This window comes from Petromyzon marinus, chromosome 16 (genome assembly GCF_048934315.1).
Source record: "Petromyzon marinus isolate PM22_M1 ecotype Great Lakes invasive population chromosome 16, UKy_Petmar_22M1.pri1.0, whole genome shotgun sequence".
NCBI lineage: Eukaryota > Metazoa > Chordata > Hyperoartia > Petromyzontiformes > Petromyzontidae > Petromyzon > Petromyzon marinus.
Genome location: NC_133682.1, coordinates 7,825,794 through 7,843,418, shown reverse-complemented (window position 1 = coordinate 7,843,418; position 17,625 = coordinate 7,825,794). Strand labels below are relative to the sequence as shown.

The window sequence follows — 17,625 nt, the reverse complement described above, 5'->3', positions numbered from 1 at the left end:
TGCACACACTCATGTTGTAAATGTACACGACTTTATTTTTATTTGGCCGTATGATTTTACTTGTGCCCGTATTGAATTGACTGTACGCCATATGGACCTAAAAACTGAATTTCCATGTACAAGAATACGGGGTAAACCGTATGGGTTGACAGCTATGATAATGACCTATCGTTGATCTGATTGTTTTCAAACAAAAAATATATACATCTACTACGTTCTCGTTTTTTTTCATGTAACCGCGCAATCAAAAAAATAGAAAATGTCACGTGATAGCAGCAAAGATCTCAAATCTGATGGATCCTAGCAAGAAGTTAACCAGTAGGACCTAAACAAGTAAACTCACAAAGTTTTACTGCTCTTATCCAGCCTGTCCTCTTCATGTGTTGATGATATAAGGGGCCGTCCATAAATGACGTCACGCACCTAGGGGGGGGGTCAGATATTTCTGACGATGTGTGACGAGGGGGGGGTTGAGAAATGTGACGTCACATCAAAATGCACAACTTTAAATAAATATAGACAACACGTTCTACTTAATTAAATAGACTTTTTTAAATAAATGTTTTCTCCTACAACATCAGAGTGCAGAGCCACATTAAATACGCACTACAATGACAATAGTTTAAAGCGATTTGTAGCATGTTTTATTTTTGTGTGGGGGGGGGGGGGGGGGGGCACAGAGCTTTGTGACGTCATATTTGAGATGGGGGGGGTGTCTGACTTTTTGTGACGCCGTGTGACGTAGAGGGGGGGGGGTCAAAAATGGTCCTAAATCGCGTGACGTCATTTATGGACGGCCCCCATAAGCTGCCCGACCACCACCACCTTGCCACCCGAGTTGCAGCAGCCGACGGGAGGCTCGCAGCAAGCACACGGCAGCTTACACGCAAATGCCTCCTTACTATTTACGTCGATTCGTTTACACGGGAACGCGTGGAAAACAAGTACAGTATTGCGTTTCCTGGGATTGTATAATTTTTATTTGAAAAAAAAAAGCTAAAAGTTCGCCCAGAAGTGTTCGCATTTCAAAGCGTCGAGTTTTCGAGTGATGAGTCGCCCCTTGCTTGTTTGCAACTCTCAGCCAGTGATGTAAATTCCACGTTCATATGGCGAGGCCTCTTCATACTTCTAGAAGTGCATTGATCACGGATGATATTTGACGGGGACGAGTAATTTCCATTGGGGAAACCCAATGCTGACTTCCCACATCCCACAGCACTTGCGTGTCGAGCTGTTGTTTAATGTGTAAAAGGAAGACGCTTCTGTGAACGCACCCACAGAAGGCCACGTGGCCGATGGCACGTGTAAACAACATACTGTACCATATGTTTTTTCTATGTGGAGAGACATGTGGGAAGGAGGACAAATCGACCGCTTAGTTATTTTGGGTCTGGAATGCTATTGCCAATAAACTGCAACTTGAATCACTACCTATGAGATCTTCACTCAAAACTGCTCTAGAGGAGTTGTACACCCCTAGCTGCCACTGCTATTCAGTGGCCTAAAATAAAATAAAATGTTTCGCTCCGGATGACGCTGCAAAGTATTATCTGTATTTTGATTGAGCGTGCTGATCTTAAAGGTGCATTGAAAAATTTGATACTCCGACTGATGCTTCTGTTGTTGTGGAGTAACTCATGCAGCCAGCTATGGATCTAGGGTTTGGTGTTACATGTTATTTATTTCGTTTATTGTAAAAAAAAATTCGGTCACAGTCCCTATGATCACTGTTACATTGCAACTATGGCTTTATTTTGGTGATTTCTAAAAGTTTTTTGGTTTGGCCATGTTTGTTTGTTGTAGTACGGAGTTAGACTGGTGGCCTTAATCTAAGTTGTCTTGTGGTTGTTGTTGTTTGACTTGCATCTCACTGGGATTTTTGCACACAGCGTTGGTGTACGGTGCTTTTTCAGCATTATTTTGATGTTTTTTCATGGATTTTCTGTTTGCACAGTCACTTTAAGATGTTTTCTTGTTCATGTTTTGTTTTTTGTTTGTTGCGGTTGCACCCGATTCAAGAGCCGAATGGCTCACAGGGCTATACCAAAATAAATGAAACAAAAAACTGCTACAGGAGTTAAGGGTTTTTTTTAACAGGCAGTCGCGTGGACACCTCTCGCGGGGTCCTCGATCAGCTGTGCCGTTTGCGCGGGAAACCTGGATTTCGTTGCGTACATTCGGACCAAAGCTGGTCTCACTGCGCACACCTTCAGCTATTGCGAGTCCGCACCTGGGACAATTAAGCGTCTACATCTGTATCGAGTCAGGTGGAACGATTAAGAGCCACCTGGAACAAAAGTAAGAGTTACTTTAGCAGTTGTCGCCTCTCACGTTACACTGCTGGGCAACGGCCTCCCCGAGTTTCTTCTCTTCACTTCCATAGTTCGTGGCCTCCGAACTCTGGTTTCGCCTCTCCCGCCGACCTTCCTTTGCCTTCACTCGGTCACCACTTCGTAGTTAATATCCGTCTCGCGCGTCATCTCACGGACGCACTACGCGCTGCTCGTCATTCGAACGTTAGCAGTACGCTCTTCATTCCAATCGTGGAGCCTGTTCTGTTCCCAGCTCTGTGTTTGTCACCCTAGGAGCCGCCTTTGTTCGCAGAGGCTACTCGGGTCGCGATGTCCGGCGACCTGACCGTGCAAGACCGCGGGGACGCCTCCACGCAGAGCCCCGGGCGAGAGCCGAGCGACGCTGTGGAGCTGAGAGAGGAGCTGCAGCTGTACGTCGAACGGGTGCGTGCGGGGAGGCCGGCAGGGGCATTGGGGGTTGGGAAGAGAATTCTGGCAGAAGGAAGGAAGTGATGTTGTGGCTGCCATTGGCTGTGTTTTAAGTAAAGTCACGTATGTATAATGATTTATTTTATTTTGTACCTACGCGACTTTACCAAAAGAAGGCAAGAGCATGGATTACTGCAGTCACGAAAGCTTCAAATCAGGATTGTGTTTGACGTCTTGGGCACCATGAGATGCATTTCAAGTTCGCTTCAACTTTATTAGAACAAATTAAGCGGATTCAGCTCACATATACAGCAGACGCCTTGGTTGCGTGTCCCGCGCTGTTCACAGCTTCGTAAAGTTATATTAAAATGAACCTGAAAAAAATTATCAGGAGCCATCTGTTGACACTGCAGTGGAGGTGTTAAAGTGAACAAGGGTGATGTGGAAGTGACATTCTCAGAGCGCTCCTGCCCGTGCCTTGAAGTGTTTTAATGTGGCCAATGAAACGTTTGCCCCCATTCCTGTAACAGGGAATTTCCATGTTGACACCGAGTTGTGATGTGACATTAACAAATGATAACCAAAACATTCGCCTGCTTTTTAAAGTACACTTTTTTCTGTTTAAACGGAACCACGAAGGTCAGTGTGGAAAATGAAATAAACCTTAGGAAGGTCAGAGTAGCATCTCAAAACAGAGTAAATTCCCCTTTAAAAAGAGTAATTTTGTCCCAATATACTGTACTCAACTGGATATAAAGTTAAAGTATGTATTACATTATTGCCAACATGTAACCATTATCAGTTTAACACGTAGGCTTTCGCGACCAATATTATTCATAATAAAGGTTTTTGGGTTAGATCGCGTTTATTTATAAATGTGTCATAACCCTCCACCACCCGACACGGCCAATCAGCAAAGAAAAGTGTCACGTTGACAAAAGACAAATAATTCACTACTTCAGCCCACCGGTGTGTTGAAGAGTTAATCCACATTTACAGTTTGAGTACGACGTTTCGCTGGTAAATACTTCCAGCATCATCGGGCAATTCGCCAGAATGGTAAAGCCCTCGCTTGCTCCCGGTTTTATATAGAGCAGAAGAGTGACGTCATCACTTAACTCATCAGGTGCAGTGATTAGAGGCGGAGGGGGGGGTAATGTAATTATATAATCGATTAGTAATCAGTCATTGGTTATGATTAGTAATGAGTTGTAGATTAGTAATTCTTTAAATCAAAATGTAATGTGTATTATTTAATAATACGCTTCCAGGCCGCACTGAGCCGGTAGCTGTCAGAGCGATTAAAGTTATTCTTGTTCCTCTCAATTTCAATGGATTCTCTGATTAGTCTTTGCCAGTAATAATTAGTTTTACACACCACTGCAACATTTTCAAAATCAATTGAGTGTCCTTGTTGACAAGCATGTTCTGCCACTGCCGACAGTTGTGTTTGAGATAATTTAATATTTCTCTGATGTTCTTTTAGTCTTACGCTGATGTTACGTCCCGTCTGCCCAATGTAGCAGCTGCCACATGAACAATTAATCCGATATACACCTTCTGTTGATAGTTTAGGTAATGTGTCTTTAGTGCAAGATACTAGTTTTTGAATTTTGTGTACTGTACCAAATCTTACTGTAATGTTTTGCTTTTGCAAAACGCGGGCTAATTTGTCAGTTACTCCTGAGATATATGGAATTTTTATTGTTTTAACAATCTGGTCGCTTTCAGTAGTATTGCTTTGCGATCGTGATTTGGCATTCAGTGCTCTGTTAATTTGAGCATTATTGTAGCCATTCTGTCGTAGTGCGTCTTTAACGTGTTTAATCTCTCTCACTAGACTCTCACCATCTGACACTGTTTTCGCCCGATGCACGAGCGTCTTAATAAGAGAGGATTTTTGAGCTGGATGATGATGTGATTCTGCATTCATATAGGCATCAGTGTGCGTTTGCTTTCTGTAAACGCTGTGTGTTATTTTACCGTTTAGGCCATGTCCAAGCAAAATATCTAGGAATGGGAGTGTATTATTCACCTCCATTTCCATGGTGAACTGGATGGCCGGGTTTTGTGCATTGAGATGATTTAGAAAATCATTAAGTGTATCTTTACCATGTGCTGCTCCTTCCTTTTGTTTAAAGATAAAAATTCCATATATCTCAGGAGTAACTGACAAATTAGCCCGCGTTTTGCAAAAGCAAAACATTACAGTAAGATTTGGTACAGTACACAAAATTCAAAAACTAGTATCTTGCACTAAAGACGCATTACCTAAACTATCAACAGAAGGTGTATATCGGATTAATTGTTCATGTGGCAGCTGCTACATTGGGCAGACGGGACGTAACATCAGCGTAAGACTAAAAGAACATCAGAGAAATATTAAATTATCTCAAACACAACTGTCGGCAGTGGCAGAACATGCTTGTCAACAAGGACACTCAATTGATTTTGACAATGTTGCAGTGGTGTGTAAAACTAATTATTACTGGCAAAGACTAATCAGAGAATCCATTGAAATTGAGAGGAACAAGAATAACTTTAATCGCTCTGACAGCTACCGGCTCAGTGCGGCCTGGAAGCGTATTATTAAATAATACACATTACATTTTGATTTAAAGAATTACTAATCTACAACTCATTACTAATCATAACCAATGACTGATTACTAATCGATTATATAATTACATTACCCCCCCCTCCGCCTCTAATCACTGCACCTGATGAGTTAAGTGATGACGTCACTCTTCTGCTCTATATAAAACCGGGAGCAAGCGAGGGCTTTACCATTCTGGCGAATTGCCCGATGATGCTGGAAGTATTTACCAGCGAAACGTCGTACTCAAACTGTAAATGTGGATTAACTCTTCAACACACCGGTGGGCTGAAGTAGTGAATTATTTGTCTTTTGTCAACGTGACACTTTTCTTTGCTGATTGGCCGTGTCGGGTGGTGGAGGGTTACGACACATTTATAAATAAACGCGATCTAACCCAAAAACCTTTATTATGAATGTAACCATTATGGTTATTTGAGGAATATGGATATCGAGAACATATGCAGGTTAATTACATGACTCTAGCTATTAATAAGATTAAGTGTGCCTCGGCAGGCATACATCTCTCAAAGAATGACGACAGTGGCAGCCAAGGCAGATAGTGTCTCTGATGATATGGTGCGATGAAATCAGTTCGTGTCAAAGTGCTAGGTGCACTTTTATATTTCAGGAATGTGGGAGATTGCAGCGGCTTGGGGAAGGCTTCATCCAGTCGTGGTTTAGACGTGGCTAATGACGATTATGAACAAGAGCATGTGAGATTTATTTCATGAAGTTATTGTGGGACACAATTGTAATTTACCCCAAGTCTGACTGCCACCCACTTTCTCTCCATCCTGACCCTGACCACCACCTCTCCCTCCCCTAAGGCCACGGAGAAGCTCGTGGAGCTCTTGTCCCTGACGGAAGCTGCCGCTCAAGGGGTGCAGAGCCTCTCGGAGCAGTGCTCACAGAATGCTCGCTTTATTCGCGCTTGGGTTCTGTTCATCCGCAGCGGCCGCGGCATCCAGGGGCCCACGGTGCCCAACCCCATGGTGTTGGAAGAGGAGATGGAAGAGGAGGGGGACCCAGCACAATAAATACAAGAACACCCATGTGCTTTACACATTTGGTTTTCGTGCCATTCTTATCGCACCACAAAAGCTGTCATGAAGGTGTTTTATTTCACATAGTCTGCAGTAGTTTTGCAGTTGCGCGCAATGTTGCTTTGTGTTTTCCAATTTTAATTATTTGTAAGCAAATTTGGACCAGTGATGCTGGCACTCATGGCCATGTATTGTCACAGGATATGTAATATCCACTGTGAAGCAGATGGTGTGTATTTACACCCGCAGTATTAATTTAGGCGGCCATGGGGCTCAGACTGTGAACATCTGCAACAAGCGGTAAAACACGCTATTGCTAGGCCATGTCTTTTTCAATTGCTTTGGAGTATTATGGGTGAAAGTACCGGTATATATATAAACAGAATTGCGTTCTTTACATATAAAATGTATTCATCCATCGGACTTGGATTTTCAAACCCATATCCAGCAGCGTTTGTTTACGTTTTGACATCCTTGGTCTTGGCAATAGGCTTGTTAAACATGCTGATGTGTTTCGGGCAGCAAGAAATGTCTTCCCCATATTCAGCAGCGCTTAAAGCAGGGTCACAATTAGCCTGCCTTTACTCATTTACCCATGTTCTTTGTTCAGATGCAAATTAAGTCGTTACACATTGCAGAAGCTACATGCCATAAAGAATACTCATTCCAAATAGGTTATAGAGATTGTGCATGAATGTGAGGACATGCGTGATGTAAATAACATAGGTGCTCGCTATCCGCACTTGCCCCAACAGTCTGTTAAGGCTATATGGAGAATTTTTGATGTAAATAATCTTTAAATTAAGAGCTCCGATTGGTTTATACCAACCACCAAGCACATGCAGCATTGAACGTTTGTATTTAGAGGAGTTTAGTAAACATGTTAAGGTAACGTTTGTATTGAGAGATTGGTAACTGGAAAGGTGGCTTGTGGTAGTTTGGGAAGAACTGGAGTCTGGGAAACACTGACTTAAATGATGTCCAGTTATTTGTAATCGCAGCAACAAATATAAATGAGTGCAGTTTGCTATGTTCATATGCTATTGGAATGCCTTCATTTTCTCATAGTCTGTCTTAATAGTCCGGAATTCCCTTCCGTCAGCTACCTGTGGCGTTGACTCCCTGTGCCTGTTAAGTCAGGGCTCAAGGCTTTTCTATTCATCTCCACCTAAAAGTGCCCACTTAATTTCTCTCTCTAAATAAATATGCCAACTTTCTTTCTGCACAGCGTCTTCTTGATATTTGTGGTCACGTTTAAATGCTTGCTGTATATGAATACTTTTCCAATTGAAGGTGAGCGTTTTAAAATGTTTTCAAATATGTACGCAGTAATTATGCTGTTGGTCCTAACATTTGTACACGGGGAAGTTGAATTAAAAGGTCAAGATTCAGTGGAGTCGTTGACCAATCTTTGGTTCCAAGCACATTTAAAACCTTAATTTAGAGTTATATATACAGTGACGAGTTATTCACACTTATTTAACGGTTCCTGGCGATGTTGAAAAATGCATTTGTAAGTACCGTTTTTGGCATTGTTAATTAAACACAATCAGCTTGACGTTTGTGTGGTATTTATGGAGTTGTAATTCTTTACACGTTCGTAATTTCACGACAGTCTATTATCCAGATGAGCAATTACTTAATCGTCTGCTCTCTCGCCCTTCCTCGTCGTTAATTGCTTTGTTTCAATACCCTAACAGCAAAGGCAACGAGTCTCCAGTGATCCAATCGGCGTCTGTGTCGCTCTCGATAATCGATAGATCAATCCCACGCGGGGACTAAGCGGGTTAAAGTGGTTAGTATGGTTGTGCATTGCTTTCGAATGATTCTGAAACGCGGTAGTTTTAGTTCTTATTTCTCTGTTGTGTTTGGTTTGATTCTTATCGGGGAATTTTTTTTTCCCCCTCTCTAATTTCTATTTCGTTCATTGTTCGACTTTGGATTTTTTTACCTTTTTGCTTTTGTCATTTTGGTGACACAGGCCGGTCACTCTTGCAAACGATTCGTTGTTTTGTTGTTGTTGAGTTCGCGCCAATTAGTTTAAAACAAAAAAATAAATACTTAAACCTGAGACCGCATTGTGAGCTGGTAACATGACGTCATTTTTACCACGACGCCCCGAGCATCACGGCCATTTAACTCAGCCCGGTACATGACGTCACTCCGCGCGGGATATTCGCCAGGAAGTGACGTCATACCCCCCCTCCTCTTATGACTACGCCCTCGCTCGTTGGCTCGGTGCTTGGGCTGCGGCAGCACGTGACCGCGTCTCGACCAGTCGGCGCGCGCTCGGGACCGGGCAGCAGCAGCAGCCGCAGCAGCGTCGGCGAGTGGCAGTGGAGGTGCGGGGCGGCCGAGCAGGCGACATGAACCTGCGCGGGCTCTTCCAGGACTTCAACCCCAGGTGCCTACGGCCCTCCTCCCGCATTCCTTCCACGCCAGAGGACGTCGTAGTCGTCGTCGTCATCATCCCCACCGGCCTACCTCGTCGTTGTTGCCGGGCCCCGGTTGTGTGTTGAGAGTGGATGAGCGGTGGCGCAGTGGTTGGCGCAATGCGATACGGGAAGTGGATTTTATTCCTGGGCACGGTCAACATCAATCGCGAAGATCTTAATCCCCTTATGGACCTTTCCCTTAAGTTCGCCCAGTCTCACGTGAGTGAGTTCACATGGCGCGGTGTGTAAATATCAGCACCGGGGGAGATAAAGGCGACCGGGCGTGATGCTGGTCACATCGTGCGACGTGAAGGCCTTAATGGGTGCTCTCTAACAGCAAGAGCGCTTGGACAGGACACGGTAGTTGGAAGGAGTGACGGCCGACGATCAGGAATGATAACGCAGTAGGAGCGAAGGTCAGCACGCGCATCCCAGAGACTTGCATATATAGGAGGAGAGATAGAGCGGATGAAATAAGCTCGCGTGCAGGTGCTGATTGTTACAAAGCAGCAGGTTGTAATATTACCACAGCCTTGTGAGGCCTACATCCAACCAGTGTTTGGCTTATGACGACGAACAGTCGTGGTATTTGTGTTTATGAAGGGGGTGGGTGTGTGATGGGGGTTGTGTTTGTGTGATGGTGGCGGCGATGTTGACGGTCGTGATTATCTTGAGGCGGAGTGTAAAGGATCTTAATTTGGTTTAGCTGGTTGGGTACAGAGTGTGCAGTAGTGCCATAGTTTAAATAATTGGCGCTACTAACATGAGGAATATCATGACAAATACCACACTTACAGTACCAAATCAATAATACCACCGGCACCATCACCCTTAATGTAAATTTGGCCACTGCTGGCAATCACTGATACCATCATCACTTAATACTCTCACCATGAACATCACTTAAATCAGAATGATTACTAATATCGTCACCAATGCTCACCATTATATGAATAATACCATCACGATGACCATTTTCCATATCACCACCATGACTGTCATTCTTAAATGCCACTACTATAATCGGCACAATGATTAAGACCCATGCTACCAATATGAGCATTACGCATACCATCACCATAAACATCATAATTACTATACTCTTACGACTAACGTCCTATTTCCTCCTTTACGAATACAGTACTGTACGACGATATCGTCACTTCGTGTTTGGTCAAATTTGCAGTATCTAGAGAGCCTGCACCACTTCATTAGAACACAACAGTGGCTGTTGGTACCTTAAATTAAGTGGGGTGGTCCTTGGTATAGGAACGTGACATTTCCAGTAACTGAAAAAGACTCCTAAAGACAAGTTACACATTCTAAAAATAAAAATCAGGACTTTGACTGAACAATGATAAAGAGGAACACTCGATTTCGATTGGTTTAATCTCTGTTAAAGAATATTCAAAATTCGTTATGACTTAACACTACCTATCCAAGTGAAACCATGGTAAGCCAACGTTTCGGATACTGACCCTTCTTCAGAGCAGTTTAAATCGTATTGAAAGTGATTGAGCAAAGTGTGTCTCTGTCAACACATCGCACGTTCTCGGTAACGGGCTAAGGACAGGACATACTGGAACTGCCTTTCCCCTATCGACTCTGTCCCTTTTCAAGTCCAAGCTCAGTACCATCCTGTTTTCCCTCTACCTACGACGTACTGCGTATTTATTTCTACACATTACAATACAGCATCTTGAGATACGGTTGCATTTTGAATTTAACTCCAAATTGTATGTGTAAAGTGAATCATGTGGCGTGATGGCAGCACCTCACGACATCACCTGGGTGTAGGTAAATTTATATGGTTATGATGTAAGTCTTTAATTACGTTATTGTATCTTAGATCTATGTTTGTGCTCACTTAAAATACATTGTTTGCTTGTATTCTCTTTATTTGACTTCTGTAGCCATCTTGAGCAGGTCAATATTATAAAAGTGCCCTGTTAAAAGAAACTCTCCGACTCGTAATTAGTCAATACAGCAAAGTGAGGCCAAGTCATTTGGGTGGGGCAGCCACTCCAGGCCTCGCAGTCCACCCCACCATGGCAGATATTCTCATAAGGGGTGGACAATATGGCGAGAATGACGCAGAGGAGTAGTGTGGTTGGCATAGGCGCTAGTGCAAGGAATTAAATTGGGCCCCCTGTCTAATTTCCCCCCTATTTGTATCCCAGTGCTTTTGCCCGGGTACAGTTGCACCGCCTGCACATTCACGAACTGTGCCAGTGGCGTGATACGACGTGGGTTTATCGATGCAGCTCGACGTGACAATCCCGGTGCTTTTGTGCTGTTGTATTGCTCATGAGTGGTTTGTGTCGTGTGCCCTGCGCAGCAAGTTCCTGGTGTACTGCTGCCTGCTGCTCTTCTCCGTGCTCCTCGCTTTGCGGCTCGATAACGTCATCGAGTGGAGCTACTGGGCCGTGTTTATCCCGTTGTGGCTGTGGAAGCTGCTCGTGCTTGCCGGGGCCACCAGCGGCCTGGTCGTATGGGTTCGCAACCCCCAGTACAGGTGAGACAAGGGTGTTAGTGAGGGTATGTAATCACGTGTGAGGAGCGGTGGCAGAGTGGTTGGCGCTCTGTACTACAAACCCAAAGACCCGAGTTCGATTTCCGCTTATGGCCAAAACTTGTGGTGCTTTTATGAACCGGTCTTGGGTCTCCCGAAGGTCGACTTAGCCTCAAATGAGTACCTGGGGTGATGTGTAGTGAGACAAAGGTTGCTGGGCATAATGCTGGCCACCTACCACCTCGTGTGCCATGCCAGCCTTCATAGGTGCTCCACAACAGCACTTGCCCAAAATCTGAAGGTTTTACAGGGATATTTGTCTTTGTAATGCACGTTACAGGTGAAAAGGTATCAGTATGGATATTCAACTCGCAGTACAGATGATTTGTTGTTAGTATGGGTACGGGGGTTGATTTTACTGTGCCAGTGTGGTTGCTCCTTCATCTGCCAAGCACAAAATGACGTACACAAGCATCTCTAAAATGCACGTCACATTGAAGTAAGGTGTTCATCAGTTTTTATTCAAAAGACGTTCCATTTTATGTAGACGTTTCAGCTGATTTTACATACGAGGGCAGCATCTTCATTCTATTGATCTAACCTGTTTCTGTTGTCCCCCCTATCATCATGCCCCCCTGTTTCGCTTTACACCCCCCCACCCACACCATTCTCATGTCCCTCCTCTCCCATCATGGTTCCCATATCGCATCGCGTTCCCCCACTCTCGCCGTGTCCCAGGACGGAGGGCGAGGCATTTGTGGAGTTCAAGGCGATGCTGATCACCGTAGGGCTACACCTGCTGCTGCTCATGTTCCAGGTGCTCGTGTGTGACCGCATTGAGTCACACGGCTACCTCTGGCTGCTTGTCTTCATGCCGCTCTTCTTCATCTCGCCTGTCTCCGTCGCCGCGTGCATCTGGGGCTTCCGCCATGACCGCTCGCTCGAGGTAATTGGCGGCGGTGGTGGTGGTGGTGATTGCACTCGTGTGGCTCAATGAAACCCGTGTGTTGGGCTGTGGGGTGGAGACTCGGCTGCTCTATTCTGCCTTGTCTTAGTGATTAAATAATTCCTTGAGTTTCCAGTCCCGGTGCTTTGTTACTTAAAGTGCACCCGTGACCATCCGTGTTGTCCTTTGTCAGCCAAATATAGTGTAGATGTACAGCCCTTTATGAATCCACTGCTGGATGAGGGCCTTCCCATGGTTTTGTGGGTCATGAGGGTTAGTTGATCATACTTCACCACACTGCTCAACACTTCGTGGAGGGGGAGGGAATCAGATGCAGGATCATACAAGGACAGGACAGCACTGTTTTGCTGCATAGAATTTTCAGGTTTCTTTGGTCACAAGCCAGATATATCTTGCTAATGACCATCATTGTGCTTAAATGAGACATAAAAACAAATGATATCAACCGTGGGAGTGGGCCAACGGGGAAGGCTTGACCATGGCCCAAAATGCGCAAGTTCTCCCTTTACCACAGCTGGAGACGTTGTGCTCAGTCAACATCCTGCAGTTCATCTTCATCGCCCTGCGACTGGACAGCATCATATCGTGGCCCTGGATGGTGAGTTGTTTTGCAAGCGCGTAGCCCCTGGCAGCCGTTAACATGTTTTTTTTTTTTACCTCTCGACACAACACACACCCTAACATGAATCCTACTTCAGACTTTTAACCATATAACTCATAACTCACGTCATAATGTGTTTTGGCTATTTCCAGTCGTAATTCTAATATATATCGGAATCCATATCAACCGTGGTCTGTACAGTGTTCCACTATTGCATCTAAAGCTGCCGATTCATTATAAAAATTCATAGGCCACACTAGTGGGTGAAGTCACATTGAGAAACATTTAAAATTCCAAATTGTATTGTAATGTGCACTATCGGAAATACCCACTGTGCCTTTAACGGGAAGAGTCTGCATGGCTTGAGGGCATTATTGTAATGGTAGGTAAGCATACAATCTTGCCGACTGGGTTTTACATCTTAGGCATGCACAATGTCAAAAACAAACATTTAGTCGAAATGCAGTATTACCTCAAGTTGATGTAGAAGAATTTGTAATAAAAAAACCTTAATTGAAAAAAGGAAAATGTCCTTACACTGCCGATGGAGCCACAGCAGGGCCTGAGAGCCACGCCACTGATGCAACACGGATATTAACCCATCCTTGTCTACCGCTTCGATGAGTAACTGATGCACCTACAACGACCAGGCAGGGTGGTGCTAATTGCACCACCCTGCCGTGTAATTTTCTGGCCTTAATTCTCGCTAACAGTATTTTCGCAGTATCAGTCTAAGACAGGCAGACCTGGGATCATTCTGTTGGTGGGATGGGGTATGTTTGACCCCCTTTTCCGCATTCCAATTCCTGTGTGCAGGTGGTTTGCGTGCCTCTGTGGATCCTCATGTCATTCCTGTGCCTCGTGGTGCTCTACTACATCGTGTGGTCCCTTCTCTTCTTACGCTCGCTCGAGGTCATGGCTGAGCAGCGCCGCAGCCACGTCACCATGGCCGTCACGTGGATGACCATTGTGGTGCCGCTCCTTGCATTTGAGGTGCGCCGGCCTGGCCTTGCGCAACCACTGTCCACTCGCGCCAACTCAGACCCTTAGCCGCACATCAAACCACGGCACCGACCTGCACACTAACCCATAGCCAACTAAACATGCGCATACCAACTCGGACACTGTCCACAACACGAGGCCACATTAACCCACAACCTATACATTTGCATTCTAACCTAAATCCAAATATTTACTTGCATACCCAGCCATGCTTACCAACACACACACACCCATTCACTCTTTCAACCAACTACTCATTCACCCACTTATTGGCCAACCTGCTCATATGCCCATCCACCCACTCTTCATCCCTTTATGCCCATTGTGATGTTAAACTGTTAATTATAATTTTTCAAATCTGAGCAAATTAATTCTCACTAAAGCAGCAATTGATGTTCCAAATTCTTCTTTACACTCCATAATGATTTAATCGTGAGCACTTAACGAATTTACACCGGATGCGTGTCATTCATCTTAATGTCAAGCGCACCAGCGAGTGATGAACCGGTTGTGAGATTTTATAAAATCACAGTAGACTCTTAAAGGCTACAAAGTTGTCTTCCATTCCCTCTCTACAGGTGCTGTTGGTGCACAAGATAGATGGCAACTCCTCGCTCTCCTACGTCCACATCTTCATCCCGCTCTGGCTGTCTCTCCTCACGCTCATGATCAGCACCATTGGCCAGAAGGGAGGGAATCACTGTAAGTGGCAGGGCTTTAGCCCCGAGGGTGGTGCGTAGGGTATGCTGATGAAATGCTACACAGAGGCATGGTCGCACAGTTAAAATATGTGCTTACAAGGCAAGGGCCATTTGTGGGCGCCACAGTGGCGACATGTTATTTGCCTCGCCTGGAAAACTGGAGATCGTGGGTACGAACTTGTATATTTGGAGTGTGTGTGTTCTCCCCATGGTCGCGTGGGTTTTTCTCCGGGTCCTCCGGTTTTTTCCTCCACATTTAGATACATGCGTTTAGAGTATTTGGCTGCTATAAATGTCCACAAGCCACTGTTTTGCGCTATCACTTGTGGACAGGTCGATTATGAAAAAGAGCTATATAACTGAGTGGGCCTTAACTGGTAAAATAAATTAAAAGAGCTGAGTTTTATAATTTATTTAATCTGCATCTTTCATGAACATGGTCTCTTCTACCACCCCTGACCCTTTCCTGGCTGTGCACCCAGGGTGGTTCGGAATCCGTAAGGATTTCTGCCAGTTCTTGTTGGAGCTGCTGCCTCCGCTGCGCGAGTACGGGAACATCGCGTACGAGAGCGAGCGTGACACGGGCGACGGAGGAGGCTCGCTTGCCGACGATCCCGAGGACCCGCCGCTGTACGAGACGCACAAGATCCCCCCCATCTTCAGCAAGAAGATGGGGGGAGTGGTGACCCAGAGCCCTGGCAAGTACCTGGCACCCCCACCCAAGCTGTGCATCGATCTGCCTGACTGATCGAGTGGCGCGACCAGCAGCAGGGACGTACGTAACGCAGTTGTGTCATCGCCAGCCCCAGTAAGACACGGACTTAAATGTGTTTGTGGCCCCGCCAAAACTGATTCGCACCTGCATTGGAGCTTTTGTTTTGTTGGTTTTTACGAAATGTTTAAAGTAGACTGTCATTTTACATGGTGTGCAAGATGAACTTGTGGTATGTTCCTTAAAAGGGATCTTAGGTTAAGCCTGTTAAGAGGCCAACATGTGAATATATGTTTTGTTAAAATCTTAGTCGCTGCGATTTGGAAGTGCGTTCTCAACCAAAAGAGAAGCGTGCTGGGGCCAGAGTAGAGATCTTCAGGTGTAGTTTTGTTATTAAATCGACTGAGATTGCACATAAGTCGGTAAGCCTATAAAGCAGTGTTCTGCCCCCATGTACATAATGGCCAACTGAAAGGCACGTGCAACTGGCATTTGCCAAAAGCAAACACTGAGATGTTTGTGCCACCGTTTTTTTTGTTGTAACAAATTTGAAGGTCTTCACTTAGTTACAGTACCAGCCATTGGTGCATTTAAATTACCAATCCAACGTTTGCGTGTATAACGCTGCAGCCAATATTATTTGGAATTGCGCACTTTACAAGTATACACATCAATTTACATTGCGTAAACTCAGTTTGCAAAATGGACATATCACCTCCCCACTCGCCCGCGTTCAATAACACTCGTTAGCGTGCTTAAAGTTTTCAGCCTCAATGGCTGTTGGAGAGACAAATTAAATCGCCAATTGCTCTTTTTTTCACGGTTTTAAAGCGTTTCTTGACATAAGCATGAGTAAATATGTACAGTAGTTACCAAACATTAATTTACTCAAGGTATATTATTTGTATAAACATTGTAAAGTAAATTCTATCAACCCACCCAATAGTGACCCATTCTGGTGCAGATCAAGTAATGGGCAAATCTAAGAATTAAAAACTAACACCACCATGCCATGAGCACCACGTGGTGTTGCAAGGCAGGGTGGCACACAATTTGAATTATTTAGATTGTGTACAAAACGTATGTATTCTGGAAATTGTAAATGTTATTTATTGTGCATTTAACGTTGCTTTGATACAGCCTTTTTTCCAATGTGATTTTTTTTAAAGAGTGTAACCTGATTTTTTATGTTAAAGTTCACTGCTTTGTTTTGTAGTTGACAGTAAAAAGGCCTAATTTTAAGTGGAATTTTGAACAGTAAATTTTATGCTTCAGAATTCCACTGTTGTAAATATTGTTCTGTAACAGCCATTTTCAAGACTAATATTTTATCATTTTGGTAAATGCTGAACAAAAATCTCCCATTTACATTTGATAATAAATAATGAACACGTGGTATGTGAATATATGGGACATATGGTGCAGAATGAACCAAAATAATGCAACGTCCAACTTGTATGAGAAATTCCTCTCGGCATGGGTAGTAAAAGCAGAAAAAGATACAGCAGAGGTTGCTGGTCTCTTAAAACTTCCTGTAACCATTGAAACTCGGCCAGCGTTCACTTGAGTTATTGTTTTTCTCCAACAGCACCTTTTGATTTGAATGATACATCCAAAATGACTCCAGCCACCATACTGGAGACTGCATGCATTCATGTTGGCCCTAAGGTTGCACTAATTCGTGCGAGATGCTTATTGCTGATGAGGTGCAAAATAAGCAACTTTAAATTAAATCCATGATACATTCATAATTGGAATGTTTTAATGCGCATAAACTAACCTTTTTGTTTAATATGCATACAGTGTAAACCAGTTAAGCTTACAAATGTTGCATATAAATGTCAGTGTTTTACATTTTTGTTTGCAATGTGTGGTTGTACCTCAAGATGCCAAATAAATTAGCGTGCCCCCCCCCCCCTCCTTAAAGACTGTTTACGTTTTTTCTACTATACTGGCTTCTACAGATAAGCGAGTGCTGGTGCATTAATGCCTGTCAATCAATATCACTTTAAAAAGGATGTCCATTGAAAGTAAAAATGAATTTTCTAAGTCACTTCTAAGTTGACGCTGTCAAATTATTTAAAAGAGAGGAACCTTTAAACTGTGGAAATATGAACAAGCAGTAAGTAACAAAAAAAATCTAGAATATCACCTTCGTCAATATAAGCTCTTTACAGTATGGAGCACTGTAAATATTTAGAGGCACCCACCCACAATACTGCACACGTGCCCACTTGTACAGAACATAAATGCTGTATCAATATCAAATATGAATGTTAGTTCCCAGAAGTGGTTAATTCTTATGAGCAAATTTGTTTTGAAATAATTTTCAG

General features: G+C 44.0%; 2 protein-coding genes across 2 annotated transcripts; both read left to right on the top strand.

Annotated features, from left to right (window-relative positions):
- Nucleotides 1-2,102: 2,102 nt before the first annotated feature.
- C16H4orf46 (chromosome 16 C4orf46 homolog) lies at nt 2,103-7,920 on the top strand. The gene is made up of 3 exons (XM_076067470.1): nt 2,103-2,298; nt 2,586-2,735; nt 6,147-7,920. Exons 2-3 carry the CDS (start codon nt 2,622-2,624, stop codon nt 6,354-6,356), a joined length of 324 nt encoding a protein of 107 aa, XP_075923585.1. The 5' UTR covers nt 2,103-2,298; nt 2,586-2,621; the 3' UTR covers nt 6,357-7,920.
- Nucleotides 7,921-8,531: 611 nt separating this feature from the next.
- Nucleotides 8,532-17,210, top strand: LOC116942893 (transmembrane protein 185A-like). The gene is made up of 7 exons (XM_032955314.2): nt 8,532-8,766; nt 11,136-11,312; nt 12,048-12,255; nt 12,791-12,874; nt 13,694-13,870; nt 14,458-14,581; nt 15,063-17,210. The coding sequence occupies exons 1-7, from the start codon at nt 8,729-8,731 to the stop codon at nt 15,326-15,328; spliced, it is 1,074 nt and encodes a 357-aa protein (XP_032811205.1). The 5' UTR covers nt 8,532-8,728; the 3' UTR covers nt 15,329-17,210.
- The last annotated feature ends 415 nt before the right edge of the window (nt 17,211-17,625 follow it).

What these genes read in the sequence shown, in the direction of transcription:
- C16H4orf46 (XM_076067470.1), top strand. Translation starts at nt 2,622, where the DNA reads ATGTCCGGCGACCTGACCGTGCAAGACCGCGGGGACGCCTCCACGCAG. An exon ending in TGCAGCTGTACGTCGAACGG is followed by an intron (nt 2,736 to 6,146) that starts GTGCGTGCGGGG and finishes CCCTCCCCTAAG; the next exon opens with GCCACGGAGAAGCTCGTGGA.
- LOC116942893 (XM_032955314.2), top strand. Translation starts at nt 8,729, where the DNA reads ATGAACCTGCGCGGGCTCTTCCAGGACTTCAACCCCAG. An exon ending in TTCCAGGACTTCAACCCCAG is followed by an intron (nt 8,767 to 11,135) that starts GTGCCTACGGCC and finishes TGCCCTGCGCAG; the next exon opens with CAAGTTCCTGGTGTACTGCT. An exon ending in GCCATGACCGCTCGCTCGAG is followed by an intron (nt 12,256 to 12,790) that starts GTAATTGGCGGC and finishes CCTTTACCACAG; the next exon opens with CTGGAGACGTTGTGCTCAGT.